General features: G+C 52.5%; 5 protein-coding genes across 5 annotated transcripts; 2 read left to right on the top strand and 3 right to left on the bottom strand.

Moving 5' to 3' along the window:
• Positions 1 to 88: 88 nt before the first annotated feature.
• Positions 89 to 2206, top strand: spn4 (Septin spn4). Its single transcript, XM_062910224.1, has 4 exons — positions 89 to 407; positions 474 to 636; positions 692 to 1002; positions 1062 to 2206. Exons 1-4 carry the CDS (start codon positions 303 to 305, stop codon positions 1638 to 1640), a joined length of 1158 nt encoding a protein of 385 aa, XP_062769120.1. The 5' UTR covers positions 89 to 302; the 3' UTR covers positions 1641 to 2206.
• Positions 2131 to 4986, bottom strand: PKP2 (putative protein kinase). The gene is made up of 3 exons (XM_062910223.1): positions 4732 to 4986; positions 3901 to 4671; positions 2131 to 3824 (listed from the first exon to the last, which is right to left on the bottom strand). The coding sequence occupies exons 2-3, from the start codon at positions 4080 to 4082 to the stop codon at positions 2552 to 2554; spliced, it is 1455 nt and encodes a 484-aa protein (XP_062769119.1). The 5' UTR covers positions 4083 to 4671; positions 4732 to 4986; the 3' UTR covers positions 2131 to 2551.
• Positions 4987 to 5172: 186 nt separating this feature from the next.
• Positions 5173 to 10242, top strand: UBP15 (ubiquitin-specific protease ubp15). The gene is made up of 6 exons (XM_062910222.1): positions 5173 to 5566; positions 5851 to 6007; positions 6074 to 6221; positions 6273 to 8480; positions 8538 to 9409; positions 9477 to 10242. Exons 1-6 carry the CDS (start codon positions 5564 to 5566, stop codon positions 9587 to 9589), a joined length of 3501 nt encoding a protein of 1166 aa, XP_062769118.1. The 5' UTR covers positions 5173 to 5563; the 3' UTR covers positions 9590 to 10242.
• CNA1 (3',5'-cyclic-nucleotide phosphodiesterase (PDEase) (3':5'-CNP)) lies at positions 10127 to 13102 on the bottom strand. The gene is made up of 3 exons (XM_062910221.1): positions 12198 to 13102; positions 10620 to 12132; positions 10127 to 10455 (listed from the first exon to the last, which is right to left on the bottom strand). Exons 1-3 carry the CDS (start codon positions 12361 to 12363, stop codon positions 10440 to 10442), a joined length of 1695 nt encoding a protein of 564 aa, XP_062769117.1. The 5' UTR covers positions 12364 to 13102; the 3' UTR covers positions 10127 to 10439.
• Positions 13103 to 13355: 253 nt separating this feature from the next.
• On the bottom strand, positions 13356 to 14298 carry SOU1 (Sorbose reductase sou1; the record flags this gene model as incomplete). Its single annotated transcript, XM_062910220.1, has 2 exons — positions 13356 to 13981; positions 14049 to 14298. 2 exons carry the CDS (start codon positions 14296 to 14298, stop codon positions 13356 to 13358), a joined length of 876 nt encoding a protein of 291 aa, XP_062769116.1.
• Between the last annotated feature and the right edge of the window lie 784 nt (positions 14299 to 15082).

The raw sequence follows: 15082 nt of genomic DNA, 5'->3' as shown, positions 1-15082 counted from the left end.
GTAGCTGGGGAAAGTGGAAAGGGGGTGATGGGGACCCACTCAATTTGCTTCCCGTTGCTCAGCCGTGGATTCTCGTGCTGATCCGTGCACCACCTGCTGCATTGGTCTGGAAATTTGACAGCGAGATTCCCCTGAAGCACAGAGCTCTCCATTCTCTCCCACCGCCCGTAAACAACTGCCCGAGACGCATTTCCGTTTCCTGCGATACCCTCTTGTACTTCTACACGCTGTCCCCGTAGCAGCCGATACCCCAATCCTCACAAACACACGCTACATCCCCATCAACCTGTCGCGTCGACAAGATGGCCCCTTCTAACGCGGAGAGCGCCTCGCCAATTGGCATTGCCAACCTGCCCAACCAGCGCCACAAGATCGTTGCGAAGAGGGGCGCCGCTTTCACCATCATGGTGAGCATAACTGTTATACAGAGTTTTGGGAGGACCTTTGCTTACTATTGTCATTTCAAAATCTAGGTTGCTGGCGAGTCCGGGTTGGGAAAGACAACATTCATTAACACGCTCTTCTCCACCACCATCAAGAACTATGCCGACCACAAGCGCCGCCACCAGAAGCAAGTTGACAAGACCGTCGAGATTGAGATCACCAAGGCCGAGTTGGAGGAGAAGTTCTTCAAGGGTATGATGGCAAACAAAGTCAACGATGTCGGGATCATGGCTGACCTAGGTTCCAGTTCGCCTCACCGTTATTGACACCCCTGGCTTCGGCGACTATGTCAACAACAGAGACTCGTGGATGCCCATTATCGAGTTCCTCGACGACCAGCACGAGTCCTACATGCTTCAGGAGCAGCAACCCCGCCGTCAGGACAAGATCGATCTCCGTGTACACGCCTGCTTGTATTTCATCCGCCCCACCGGCCACACTCTTAAGCCTCTCGATATCGAGGTCATGAAGCGCCTGTGCTCCCGCGTCAACCTTATCCCAGTTATTGCCAAGGCTGACACCCTCAGTCCGGCCGACTTGGCCAAGTTCAAGTCAAGAGTGAGACACCTAATTTGCCCGTGTTTGGCGGAGCTCCATGCTGACTCAACCGCTTTCAGATCCGCGCTGTCATCGAGGCCCAAAACATCAAGATCTACCAGCCCCCTATTGAGGAGGACGACGAACCAGCTGCCCAGCACGCCCGCACTCTTATGGCGGCTATGCCTTTCGCTGTTATCGGCTCTGAGAAGGACGTCAAGACTAATGACGGGCGTATTGTCAAGGGCCGGCAATATTCGTGGGGCGTTGCCGAGGTTGAGAATGAGGACCACTGCGACTTCAAGAAGCTTCGGTCGATCCTGATCCGCACCCACATGTTGGACCTCATCCACACGACCGAAGAGTTGCACTATGAGGCGTACCGCGCCCAGCAGATGGAGACGCGCAAGTTTGGCGAGGCCCGCCCCCGGAAGCTGGACAACCCCAAGTTCAAGGAGGAGGAAGAGGCGCTCCGCAAGCGCTTCACCGAGCAGGTCAAGATCGAGGAGCAGCGCTTCAGGCAATGGGAGCAGAAACTCATTGCCGAGCGCGACCGCCTCAACAAGGACCTCGAGCAGACTCATGCCCAGATCAAACAGTTGGAAGGCGATCTGGAGCAGCTGCAAGGCAGCGCTGTCCGCAGCCACGGGCGCCGCTAAACGGCAGTCTCCACCGGAGCTTTGGGATGAGCTTGTGGCGACTCTCAGGGGCTACCCTGCTTCAAACCACTGCCTCCGGACACCACACACATTTTGGCCCGTTTGTTTGTCCAAACAGTGACGACTTTCGGCCTTCATGGATATGCTCACGAATTTGCTATGGGGTGATGCGGCGGTGATTAAGCGGATTTGGTTGGGTTGCCTATAATCTCCGGGGGTTTCACTTTTCTATCGTTGCTGTTGTTTCTTTTTTTGCTCCGCCAAATTTATTCGAAAAGGATGCGCAAGGTGTTCGGAGAAAGAAAGACTACACACATTGGGGGGAAAGGGGAGGGAAAAAGATATACTTGATATCTCTTTTTTGTCGTCCTGCCTTCTTCTCTTTTTTATCGAGCTTTTTTTTTTTTTGTTTCTCTCGCGAAAGAAAAAGCAACTCCCCCTTTTGTTACCTCCTTTTTTACACTTTTTTTTGAGACTTAGTCACGATGTAATTTAGTCGTCTTTTAGTCGTCTGTCTAGTCACCCCTTCCCCCTCCCCCTTTCATGATACCAAATAATGAGAAAGGCTGTTACACATTGCGTGGGAGTTTTTGTTTGAAGATGCGGCGGCACTTGTAATTGCATTGCTGGCGACAAAGCGTGAGTAGACAAGCTCTGTCGGTTGAAAAGTATTTCAGCATATCAATCCAACCTGATTCTTGGTTAATAAAAAGCCCAGGATGATTTCCAACCTTTATTGATTTCATTAGCAATTTGGTGTCTTGTGTATACATAATTCCCCAGCCAAAATACCCGGTAAACAAGAGGCCTCAACAACCCTTTCTTCATTACCGGCCCCAGCTTTTTTTGTCGTCGGTGGTGTTCAAAAACGCTTTATATTGCTCGAGACAGGGAAGACCGACTGATACCCACTAAACAGCATCCATCGTCGCCCTCGTAGTCAGCTGCTCATTCTTGTTCCCCAGCTTGCTAATCTGCAAAAACGCATCCACCCCGTACCCCTCCAGGCTGTGCAGCGCCAGCGAACCGGCCCAATACTCTGCATACACCCTACTCAGCGGCAAGCCCATCCCCAACCTCAAATTCGGGGGCCTCGACGACAGACTGGCCAAGGAACTATACTTGGCCCTGTCCTCCCTTTCCTTCTCCTCCGCTGATAAAGACTGCACACTCTGATGCCCGTACTTCTGATGCAAAGTCTCAATTTTCTTGTTGCTTTCCGGGTTAATGTCGTCAATCTGGAGCTCCTGCATCGTGGCCGCCATCTTGGGGACTTGCCCCAGGTTGGCAAGGATTTCTTTTGATGCCGGACCCTTGGAGAAGGACCAGAGGTAGGGCATGCTCTCCCTTGGTATCCCCCCTCCTTGGTCAGAAATCCGGATGATGACGTGTTGGTTTGATTCGCAGATTGTGACCTCTATCGGGGGAGGCTGTGCCGATTTGTTCTTTGATTTCTGATGTTTTTCCACCACGGCCTGGACAGAATTCCGGAGGAGCTCCCCGATGATGTACTCGAGGTGGGAGAGGATGTATGGAAAGTTCGCCTCGAGGTGGCCGACGATTTTGATTTCGGGGAGGGCGAGGTCAGGGCCGTAGGCGCGGCGGGCGATAGAGGTGACGGCGTCGCCGCAGCGGGAGACGACGTCTTTGGCTACGCATCTCAAAAAGACCTCGCCTATGAAGTCGGATTCGGAGAGTTTTGCCCCCGGGGAGAACCAAGGGGCGTGAAAGGTTTCGGTTAGGGCTAGGTGTTGTTCTGCTATTACTCTTCGGGAGATGCGGGAGCGGAGGATGGTATTCATGAACTTGTCGAGCTCGGCCGCGTCTTTAAGGCCGTTGCACTCGAGGATACCCATGGCGAGTTTGGGGATGACGGTTAGGTGGGCGTTGAGCATGGTTCGGATGGTGGCACAGAGACGGTCATTGTCGTCCAAGTTTTTGACCTCGCGGACTTTGCGGAAGGTGTCAAAGGCTGTGTAGTATAGGTCGTATACTTCGTTGAAGTGCTTGTTGGTGACTACAACGTAGGGGAGCTTCTGCATGTCCCGGATACGGTGGGCGATTCGTGTTGGTAGCTCGGTCCGAACATAGTTGGCTGAGCTGATGAGTCTTGATTCTGTCAACGACCGGCCAAACACCATGAGCTGGCGCAGGCTGATGGGTCTGGCCTCTTTTGCAACCCATCTGCAAGGAAGAAGGTTAGAAACTGATCACTGGCTGGAGGTTTGGAAACATGGATCTCTGAGGTTGCGCAACATACTCATCCAACACTGACACCGGACGCCACTTTGGACTATGGGCATGACTTTGGCTGCTGCTATGACTGTGTCGCCGATTTGGCAGCTGAATGAGTGCCGCCGCCGCCGCCGCGCCCAAGGTTCTCAGCTCCCCCGCTCTACTACTCAACCGGACGGCGGCCGTGACATGTTGAAGGCGCCGCATACCGTCGGTGCCATGCGATGTGAAGGAAAAGGTGGCGGCCGAGATCGGAATTGGTTCACAAAGCCGTTCAGTATGAAGATGTCTTACATTGGGCGCGAAAGTGGAGAGGAGGAGGTGCTACAACATGGAGCAGGTTTCAAGGAGAGAAGGTGTTATTTCTAAAAGTACACGCACACGTTGCTCCGGCGGCCATGGTGCAGTTGCATGAGCTCTCTTTCAAAGACAATGATGTCTGCCCACAGTAGGTTGCAATGCGGCATGGGAGTCAGATCAGGCCCTCTCCCCCGAGGTAGGTCCTTCCTGACGGGAACCGGCATCTACCTAATTACCCCACATGTTACTTATGATCCGTGCGCCTGGCCTTGTAAGTCTTTTGGACATGTGCTTTCATCTGTTGCCGTTGCTCTGACAAGAGGCGGTTGAACATGCTGTTGTTCGACTTTGGCTGAGGATGGATTTCAGGTACTTGTCCTACGTATTGCCACTCGAGTTGTGCAAGATCTCAGCCTGTGCTCTGCGAGAGATGTGTCTTGTGTGGCTGAAAACTATTGCCGTTAGCCCAGCCTCAGGCTTGAATATCGCCTCATTCCTAGCTCAGAGATCAGTCTCTCATAGCTTTCATCTTTAGAAAAAGACATTTAGAACCTACCATAGAGAATCTAAGCTCATTTCACTGCTTGTAAAGCTGAGTGTCATAGAGCCTTGAAAGCACAGGTGTGTGCAAGTAGGTACATTCACACGGTGCTCTCCACTTAGCTGTCTTTTGAAAGAGCATGGACACAACATACCTCATACCTGTAGTCTTTGGCAAGCATGTCTTGTGGCTATAGAATAAAAAGAAGAATCAAAATGTTAACTTTGCACCCATATTATTGGAGAAGGATTGACAGCGACATTGACAGCGTTTTGTAAGCTGTTGTGGATATTCTCTTCTAGTTCGTTGTCCCCACGTCATGGCGGGGCTCAAACTGTGCATGTTAAGGAGCTACATGAACTGGCTCTCTGTACAATAGTGGTGAGCGTGGTGAACGCCACATGCACCGGTTGTGACTTAACAGTCAGGCCAAGCCCAGATGCTGCGCCCGCTTGGCCATTTGGCAGCAGAGAGGTTCAGGTGGGTTTCTTTTTGCCTTCCCCAGATCCCATTCCACCTGGACATATTTCCCCAATCCACCACGAGTGCTGGGCATCCAACCCTTGATCCCGCCCACCTGAAGCAAAGTCGCGATTCCAGAAAGAGACGTGTTCCGGCCCCCCAGAAGCTTGGTGAATTTGGCCCTGTAACAGCTGCTTGCAGTTGCTGTGCCAGATCGCCCGACAGCCGTCAACCACTCAATCCGTGGACCCCTCTCTCCCCACTGGCTCACAAGGAAGCTTGACAGTCGCCAGCAACCTCCGTCACCTGCTCACGACGTCGCCCCTTCCCAAAGAAATCAACGTTGCTCCTCAGTGACTGCCAAAGTAGCTTTTGGTCGTAGGATATGGTAAGCCTTTTCCTTGTCTGAAAAGAAGATTCTGCAGGTACAAGCAGGCGTTCGTTGCTTGCTTTTGGACTTTCCCTCTCACTCTCGCACTCTCCGCTTCTGCTTTCTCGACGACCACTCCTCCCCTCCACCAACAGCCCTTGAGCAGTTCTACACAATACTCTCTGCGACACATTTCCCACCAAATCATTTTGCAACTATTCCCCAAGATTGCCGTCATGACTGGGCCCGATCCCCTCCTCTCGGCCTCGCCAATCCCCGGCTTTGCTAACCTGACCCTTCAGGCCGACAACCAGCACAATGGCGACGCTGCGTCGCCGAATGCCATGCTGCTAGACCAACCCGAAGAACATATCGTCGAGCCAAACGGCACCGAGTCCGAAGATGTCGCCATCATCAACCCCGACAGCATGGAGACGGATGTTGTACTCGCCACAGATAGTATGTTTGAACACACCCGACCTGCCACTTGTTGTCCCACGCCAGGCAGTGCTGACTCTGTGATAGGTGATGCCATGAAGGAAATAGTGCTTCCTCCGCTCGCCGAAGAGCCCCGGATTCTCGAAGATGTCGTCCACACCTGGGAAGTGCAAGGATGGCGCACGATGAATAAGAAGGAGCGAGGGCCCATATTCCAGGCTGGAGGTTACCCATGGTGAGCAATGGCTATCTGGTTGGTTTTGGTTTTTTTTCTGACACTCGACAGGCGGATCCTACTCTTTCCACACGGTAATAATGTCTTGGACCAGTGCTCCATTTACCTGGAGCATGGTTTCGACACCAACAGTGTTCCCGACAACTGGAGCTGCTGTGTGCAGTTTGCCCTCGTCCTGTGGAATCCCAAAGACCCATCCCTAATGTTTCATCACTCGGCGCATCATCGATTCACCAAGGAGGAGAGCGACTGGGGCTTCACTAGGTTTCTGGAGTGCCGGAAGATGTTCAATGTTGTCTGGGAGACTGCAGACAGGCCTCTGGTGGAAAACGATGCTGCCAACATCACCGCTTTCGTCAGAGTTGTCGAGGACGAAACGGGCGTTTTATGGCACAACTTCAACAACTACGATTCCAAGAAGGAGACTGGCTACGTTGGTCTTAAGAACCAAGGCGCTACCTGTTACCTCAACTCACTCCTTCAGTCATTATACTTTACCAATGCTTTCCGCAAGGCCATTTACAGTATCCCCACAGAGCACGAAGAGGATATGAAAAACAGCGCTTATACACTGCAGAGACTCTTCTACCAACTTCAGACTTCGAATGTCGCTGTTAGCACCAACGAGCTCACCAAGTCTTTTGGCTGGGAAACGCGGCACATTTTTGAGCAGCAAGATGTGCAAGAGCTTTCTAGGAAGCTCATGGAGCGTATGGAGGACAAGATGAAGGGCACCGACCTGGAAAAGGCGCTTCCCATGATGTTCAGCGGCAAGATCAAAACCTACATCTCCTGCATCAACGTCCCCTACGAATCAAGTCGCGTCGAGGACTTTTGGGACGTTCAGCTTAATGTCAGCGGGAACGCGAATCTGCTGGATAGTTTTCAAGACTACATCCAGGTGGAGAAGCTCGACGGAGAAAACCAGTACTTTGCCGGAGACACGTACAAGTTGCAGGACGCCGACAAGGGAGTCATCTTCAACAGCTTCCCAGACGTCCTCCATTTGCAGCTGAAGCGGTTCGAGTACGACATCAATCTCGACACTATGATGAAGATCAATGATCGCTACGAGTTTCCCGAGGAGTTTGATGCCTCAGCCTATCTGTCAAAGGAGGCTGATAGGTCCGAGCCATGGGAATACGAGCTTCACGGTGTTCTGGTACACAGCGGTGATCTCAATGCGGGTCACTACTATGCGTTCCTGAAACCAGAAAAGGACGGCTGGTGGTACAAATATGACGATGATAAGGTCACCAAGGCCACGAAACGCGAAGTCCTGGAGGAGAACTTTGGCGGCTTCTACAAGACAACTGGTGGCCGTCCCCAACTCAACGCCAAGAAACAACCCATCATGCGGCCAAACAGCGCCTACATGCTGGTTTACATCCGGAAGTCGAGATTGGACAAGATTCTCTGCCCTGTCACGCCAGCCGATGCTCCGGAACATCTCCAGAAAAGGTTCGAGCAAGAACATGCTGCCCGTGAAGCTAAGCGCAAGGAGAGAGAAGAGCAACACCTTTACCTCGGGGTCAAAGCCGTCACAGATGAGACGTTCAAGGCTCATGGCGGAGTTGACCTGACGGCATTTGATGCCGCCGTGGGTTCAGAACCGGGCTCCTACAAGCAGTACAAGCTCCTTCGCACGGCGTCAATGGCAGACTTGGCCAACGAGATAGCCACCGACATTGGAGAGGATCCAAGACGCGTGCGATTATGGATCATGGTGAACCGGCAAAACAAGACAGTCAGACCAGACCAGCCAGTGATGGATCTTCGCCCGACAGTCGAAGAGACGTACAGCAGAGCCACGGCACACCGGGATCAAGCGCTCCGTGTGTGGGTTGAAATTGCTGACGAAGTCGACGCTGATGGGGCTGCCGTCTGGCCGACCTATCCCGGGCTCCCGAATGGTGTGGTTGTCAAAAATGACTTGATCCTACTCTTCCTGAAATGGTTCGACGTCGAGTCGCAGTGCTTGCGGGGTGTTGGCCACATTTATTTCAGCAAGGAAAAGAAGGTTGAGGATCTCATTCCGGTCATTTTGAAAAAGATGAACTGGGGCGAGAAGCTGCCCAGTGACGAAAAGATCATGTTGTGGGAAGAAATCAAGCCTAGCATGATCGAGGGTCTCAAGGTCAAGCTGACGCTGAAAGCTGCCGAGCTTCAAGATGGAGACATTATTTGCTTCCAGCGAACCCGTGACGAGAAGAAGTACAAATTGGGGCTCGGCGCCGAAAGGCAGGGCTCTGAAGAAACGTAAGTTGTTATTCTGATCTTCTTTTCGAACACAGTGGCTTACTTTGTCAGGGTCAGGGCGGTCGATCGCTACGAGGATGTTCGGGATTACTACGACTTTCTCAACAACAAGAAGAATGTGGATTTCCACGCTCACCCCCAGAAGTGCGATCCCAAGCAGTACCCGGAGTTCAGTCTGGTTCTCAACACGAAAATGAACTACGACAAGCTGTGTGAGAAGGTTGGTGAGAAGCTCAACGTTGAGCCAACGCACCTGCGGTTTTACACGGTTAATGCTAGCTCTAACAACCCCCGGACGGCGGTGAAGCGTGGGCATCAGTCGTTGGCCAATATCCTCATCCCGGCCGGTTACGGACAACTTAACATGAATCAGCGTAACGATGCTCTGTATTTTGAGGTGCTCGACATGAGCTTGGCCGAGTTGGATACCAAGAAGAGCATCAAAATCACGTGGCTGAGTGAGGGCATCACCAAGGAGGAGCAGTTCGATGTCTTGGTGCCCAAGAGCGGCCATGTGGAAGACCTTATCGAGGCTCTGGTCAAGAAGGCCAAAATTCCGAGCGAGGAAGAGGCGGGCAAGATCCGCGTCTATGAAACTAGCAGTCATCACAAGTGGTTCAGAGATCTGGCCAGAGACTATTCGGTGCTCAGCATTAACGATTACACATCGGTGATAGCTGAGCGGATGCCCGCTGAGGATGCTGCGGTTTCGGACCAAGCAAACTTCATTTCCTGCTTCCACTTCCACGGCGAGCCCAGCAGAGCGCATGGAATCCCGTTCCGATTCTTGGTCAAGGAAGGAGAGAAGTTTGCCGACACCAAGAAGCGGCTGGAACAGCGCACTGGTATCAAGGGCAAGAGTTTTGAGAAGATCAAGTTTGCTGTGATCCGGAGATCATCATTCTCACGACCTCAATATTTGGAAGATGGTAAGTTTTATTTTGGACCTCTCTCTTTCTGTCTTTGTTTATGGCGGCTAACATGTCGTTGATGTAGACGATATTCTGTGGGACATTGCAACGAACACGGATGATCTGTTGGGATTAGACCACCCCGATCGGGCACGAACAACACGGAACGGCGCTGGAGACTTGTTCCTCAAGGGCTGAGTTTTGAAACTTTGGAAGTAGTAGACAAGGTGCGGTTATTGTTTTATGTAGATGATGATCGTTGTTGCTGCTCGATGTTGTTAGAGACACAGCGGCAGCGCGTTGTATATGTACATCCCTGTCAGTGTTTTTATCGGGGCGCTCGTTTTGTTAGCTTGGGTTTTTTTTTTTTTTTTTTTTTTTTGGTTTCTCAGGCCTATTGATGGAAAGAAAAATGGGGCATTCAATTTTTTTCTGGGATGATGGATGGTGTGTGTGGTTGGGGGTGGTTTTTCATTTTGTTATATTTGTGAGGTCGAGAAGGAGTGGAGGAACGTGAAGGATACGCCCTCGCCTCCTTGACTAAGGAGGTTTTGGTTGTGCAGTGTGGGACGACCTGATGGCGAACATGTGTGTGTGAGAGAGAGAGCAAGCAAAGATGCACGGGCGATGGATGGATGGGACTTGGTTCATAGGGAGGGGCATGATTGATAGGAACTTGTATGGAATGTTATTTTTAACCTCGTTTGTTTTGCATGTGACCGCAGTGAAAGAGAGGTTCGCAACAAATACCCGATATATCTGACATTACTTTCATACGGATACTGTGTGTGATTTAGGTGTGAGAAGTTGAGAGAGAGGAAAAATATGTAGGTAGTATCTTTCTCGCCGCGACCCTTTATTGAACACACACCCACACACACTCACACACAACACACACACACACACACTGACTTGGACAGTACACAGATCCAGCCCATCATTCATCCACTTAACCAACCAACACAGCCAATTCTTTCCCCGTTTCCTGATCACCACCTCCATTCTTCTTCCAAAAGCCAAAAACACAAGAGCAAAAGCTTGGAATCGACTACCGCTTGCGATCCCTATTTTATTCACCCCTGTATTAGTACCAGGATACCCCGTATTAGTTTCTCGCAAAAACAAAATCAACCGAGCCAAAAAAAAAAAAAAAAAAAAAAAAAAAAAAAAAAAAAAAAAAAAACTCATGACTTGGAGGGAAAGGAAAAAAAAGAGAGAGAAAACTCACGTGCTCAACCTCCTACTCAGCGTCTGCAACTTCTTATCCTGCTCCGCCTCCCTCGTCGCCCGCTCCAGCGCCTGGGCGTGCTCCTCGTCCTTCTGCTTCTGCACCTCGTCATGGCTAGGCGGCAGCCTCTCGTTCTGAATGTCCACCTTCCTGGCGTCCTCAAAGCTCGAGATCGCATTCTTGATCCCCTCGGCGCCGAGCATCAGCGTGCCGGCGGGCAGTCTCCCGCCGCTGACCGTCTTGAGCTCCGACACCTTCTCGGATTCCTCTCTCAAAACCTGGAAGACCCTCGACAGTCGTCCGATGGCCAAAATCTTGTTCTTGATCGCACGTCTCTTGAATTCGATCGATTCCGGATCTTGGCTCCCGACGCTCGAGGCCGAGGGCAAGGGGGGGGATACTGGACCAGGCGAGGAGGCGGATGATTCCTCACGGAGTTCCTCCTCGGAGCAGGTTGACAGGATGGCAATCAACATGTCCGTGATCTTTTCTCCCACAAAGGGCAGCGACCAGGTGAAGACGTCCATGAAGTTGGGGAGCCAGTACGGGTGGGGGGTGCAGTTGAACTGTCTAATGTTCATGACGTTGTTCTCGTATTTTAGAACAGCCGCCTTGTTGTTATACACGTCCAGATAGTTAGGGGCGGAAAAGATGGTCATGACCGAGGGGAAGCCCGTTGTGCGGGTCTTACGGTACATTCGGTACCCCGCGTCCTGGGCCTCGTGGGCACGGATGACAGAGAGCAGATTGTTCTTCTCGAGGAAGTGGCAGGCAGCCGGGTAGGAGAAGAAGTAGGAGCAGCCGCGGACGTGGTTGTGGAGGAAGTAGTCGGTGGTTTTTTCTTGGCCAAAGTCCTCGAGGGGGTCGGCCCAGAGGATGTCGCACATTAGGCCTTGGGTGGGTGGTTCGCGGAAGCGGTCGATATTTCTAATGTCATCCAGCGTGTGCAGCTCTGGGCTGAGACCGCCGTGGATGCACAAAAACTGCTTGTTCATGACAGCCGCCAGCGGCAACGAACAGAACGACTCCATGCATGCCTCGTAGATGGCCTCGGAGTACTTGTGCTTGCACTCGAGCTTGAAGGTGAAGTAATCCGTCAGGTGGCGACACTCGTGGTTGCCACGCAGCAGCCACAGAGACTTGGGGTAGTGAATCTTGAGCGCCCACAGGTACAACACGCACTCGATACTGAAGTAGCCACGGTCGACATAGTCGCCCAAGAACAGATACCTCGTCTCCGCCGGGTCGCCGCCGACCTCAAACAGCTTCATCAAGTCGTAGTACTGGCCGTGGACGTCACCGCAGACGGTGATGGGCGCGTCCATCTCGAGTAGGTTGGGCTCGGCGCGGAGGATCTCGGTGCCCTTCTTGAGGATCCATAGCGCCTGCTCCTCAGTCAAGCGGCCCTCGCGGTAGAAGTGCTGCTTTAGGAACTGAATGTTGGGCTTTTGTTGCGACTCGTCCTCGAAGAATTGGTCGTCGGTGGGCTTGTACATGGCGGGAGCTTGCACATCTGGATGGGAGGGGGCAACAATGTCAGTACCAGTACTTGAATGGGTCGAGAGGGTTGTTCTCTACCTTTGCAGACTCTCTCCTGGGTGCTGACCTGAGTGCCATCCTCCATCACATGAATGGTAAAGTCAATCTCAGGGAGCGGCTTCTTCTGCTGTATGGCGCGGATGGCGTTGTCGACCTGCTGGGTGCGGGGGTCGAAGCCCTGGGCGCCGGCGTCCTCGGTGTCCATGTTGATCGATGTCGTTGAGAACTGAATAGGCTGGGGGTGTGGGAGGAGGAAAATATACTATCGACTATCGATACTCTTACTATCGGCGGCAAAGAAGGAGGATTACGGGGAATAAGGCTGTAAAGGGGGTCGCCGGTTGGACAGTCGGTCGGGCTCCCCTTAAAATGTTGCAGGGTGCGGGGTGTGTGTGCAAGTCGCCAAAGCCGCCGTTTGATTGAAGTTTGAAAGCGGATTTTGGGATTGTCAGATGGGTAAGGCTGAAGGCAAGCAGCAGTTGGGCGGTCGGCGGTCGGAGAGAGAGAGAGGCGACTTTCCCAGTTGGTCCTCTTGCGAAGGAGCAAGGAGAGTGGGTGTGGGCGAGCTCCAGAAAGCTGCTGGGGCGGCGGGAGGAGGGGAGGGGTACCTTGGTTGTTTCACCGAATTGGCGGGAGGTGAGCTGCGGTTGGGACGAGACTGGCTTTTCCAGAAAGCTGAGAAAGGCGGAATCGGGTCTCGTGGTTTTTTTTGCCTCCCTCTGGCATTTGTTGCTTTCAAAGCAAATCACCAACGATACAGTTATTCAAAGGTATAATCCACCCAACTTTTAACACTATCACGGTCCCCTGGCTCTACAGTGGGGGGGAGAATAAGAGAGGCCCGCTTCTGCTAAAAATGGGCTCGGGTCTGGCCCATTCAGAAGGCCCAAACAGAGAGTCTTTTATCAAGTAAATACGTCTGGAACACTGGAGGTAGACGCGGGGCACAGGCAACTTGATGTAAATGCTATCTCGTGCCCGAATTGAGAGAACGTTATCGGCAGGTAGCACAAGGCTCTAAACTTTTGGAGCCTCAGCGGTGAGGTTGGGTCGGTCTGGAATCTGGCTTGCCAAGGCATATATTAGGGGTTCACCGGCAGCAGCTGACTGCCAGTTGGCAACAGTTCATTGACTTACACCAGATCAAGTCCGAGCATTGAACATCAGAAACCGAACTCTGCTTCTCTATGAAGCCCCTCAAGGAGCGCAATACCCACCATCCACCACCAAATCAATCCCCGTAGTATACGAAGCCGCATCGCTCGCCAGATACAAATACGCCCCCTTCAACTCATTCGGCATCCCCTCCCTCCCCATCGGAATCTTATCCCTCCAAGCCCTCTTCGTCCCCTCATCGCAAAACTTGCTAATCTCCGTAACAATATACCCCGGGCTCACCGTGTTCGCCCTCGCAAAACCAACCCACTCCACCGCCAGACTCTTGACCAAGTGAATCACGCCCGCCTTGCTCGCATTATACGCCGTCTGCAGCTGGGGGATGTTCACAATACTCCCGCTCATGCTCGCCGTAGCAATGAAGCTGCCGTAGGTGAACCCCTCGAGCCCCTCTTGCTTCTGCCGGCGGAAGATCTCCCCGGCCACTCTGGCGCAGTAGAAGGTGCCGTCGAGGTTGGTGTCGATGATTTGCTTGTAGCGCTTGATGCGGTCCTCGGCCGCGCCGTCGAGCATGGGGCCGTCTTCCCAGGCGATGCCCGAGTTGGCGACGAAGATGTCGAGGCGGGAGTTGAACTCGGGGAGGATGTGGTCGTTAATGACCGAGGAGACGGCGGGGAAGGAGGCGACGTTTACTTGGTAGGCTTTGCCTGTTTGGGAGGGTTGTGTGTTAGGTTTCCATGGTGGTGAAGGTAGGTGACTGAGAAAGGGGCTTACACTTGACGCCAAAGTCCTTCTCGATCTCGGCTGCGGCAGCCTCAGCCTGCTCCTTCTTGGAGTTGTACCATATCGCCACGTTGGCGCCCGCTTCGGCGAACCCCTGAGCAACAGCGTAACCGATACCAGCTGTGGCGCCCGAGACGATGGCGGTCTTTCCAGCGAGGGAAAACAGAGGCAGAACTCTGTTGCTGGCAGGAGGAGCGGTAGAGTCGTGGGCGAAGAGCCCAGCTGGGGAAACGTGGGACATTTTGAAGTTTGGTGAGTTTGTTGATCTCGAACTGAGTAACTAAAAGCAGGAAACGGAGAAAAAAAGAAAAAAAGAAAAAAAAAAAGAAAAAAAGGAAAGGGGGGACGAGGCAGATCTACAAAGATCGAGGCGGAGCTACCTATCTCGGCCAGGGACACACACACACACACACATACACACACAGCCAACCCCGCAGATTACCTTCGGAGACCATGTCGGCTCCTATGGTCCCTCGAAACGGATGGATACCTACATACCCTTACCCGGCTACGTTGTACCTATCTTGTCTGTTACTGCTTGTCCAGCTGTCCCTGCTGCCAGCTGTCCAGCCTGCAAGCAAAAAAAGGCGGAAACTCGATCAAGAAATGGAGGGGAAGACGGATCCCCTTGCCAGATTCCGAAGTCCTGTGGAGCTTGGTTACGTGAATACCGCGGATGGTGCCCAAAGATTCGTGGGCAATACCCATATGCACAATGATGCCATTCGTGGCCTTGGGTTGTCTTTGTTTCTGGCTCCATGGGGAGTGGAGCGTGGGGATCGAGGGGTAAATCCGGGGACTGGAGTTGAGGGGAAAGGGCCGATATCTATGGGATTATCGATTTTATAACTTTAGCCTTTAAACTAAGTACATGGAAAGTGTCTCCAAAAGTTCCTGGGGAAACTCAAGTCGAGAGCTTCAAACGTCTGCCAGATGGCATTGAGAAAACACACAACAGCGGGGTAAATAGGTAGCTGTCAGTCGATGCGGAGGTGGGGTAAAGGCAAGCTCACATCGAACTGACT

Source organism: Podospora pseudopauciseta (assembly GCF_035222475.1).
Source record: "Podospora pseudopauciseta strain CBS 411.78 chromosome 2 map unlocalized CBS411.78m_2, whole genome shotgun sequence".
Lineage (NCBI taxonomy): Eukaryota > Fungi > Ascomycota > Sordariomycetes > Sordariales > Podosporaceae > Podospora > Podospora pseudopauciseta.
This window is presented reverse-complemented; position numbering and strand designations above follow the sequence as displayed.

Excerpts from the sequence above, each read along its gene's own strand:
- spn4 (XM_062910224.1), top strand. The coding sequence starts at position 303 with ATGGCCCCTTCTAACGCGGAGAGCGCCTCGCCAATTGGCATTGCCAAC. Across the intron at positions 408-473 it reads GCGCCGCTTTCACCATCATG|GTTGCTGGCGAGTCCGGGTT; the intron begins GTGAGCATAACT and ends TTCAAAATCTAG. Across the intron at positions 1,003-1,061 it reads TGGCCAAGTTCAAGTCAAGA|ATCCGCGCTGTCATCGAGGC; the intron begins GTGAGACACCTA and ends AACCGCTTTCAG.
- PKP2 (XM_062910223.1), bottom strand. The coding sequence starts at position 4,082 with ATGCGGCGCCTTCAACATGTCACGGCCGCCGTCCGGTTGAGTAGTAGA. Across the intron at positions 3,825-3,900 it reads CCGGTGTCAGTGTTGGATGA|ATGGGTTGCAAAAGAGGCCA; the intron begins GTATGTTGCGCA and ends TCTTCCTTGCAG.
- UBP15 (XM_062910222.1), top strand. Across the intron at positions 6,222-6,272 it reads CAGGCTGGAGGTTACCCATG|GCGGATCCTACTCTTTCCAC; the intron begins GTGAGCAATGGC and ends GACACTCGACAG. Across the intron at positions 8,481-8,537 it reads AGGCAGGGCTCTGAAGAAAC|GGCGGTCGATCGCTACGAGG; the intron begins GTAAGTTGTTAT and ends TGTCAGGGTCAG.
- CNA1 (XM_062910221.1), bottom strand. The coding sequence starts at position 12,363 with ATGGACACCGAGGACGCCGGCGCCCAGGGCTTCGACCCCCGCACCCAG. Across the intron at positions 12,133-12,197 it reads CCAGGAGAGAGTCTGCAAAG|ATGTGCAAGCTCCCGCCATG; the intron begins GTAGAGAACAAC and ends CCTCCCATCCAG.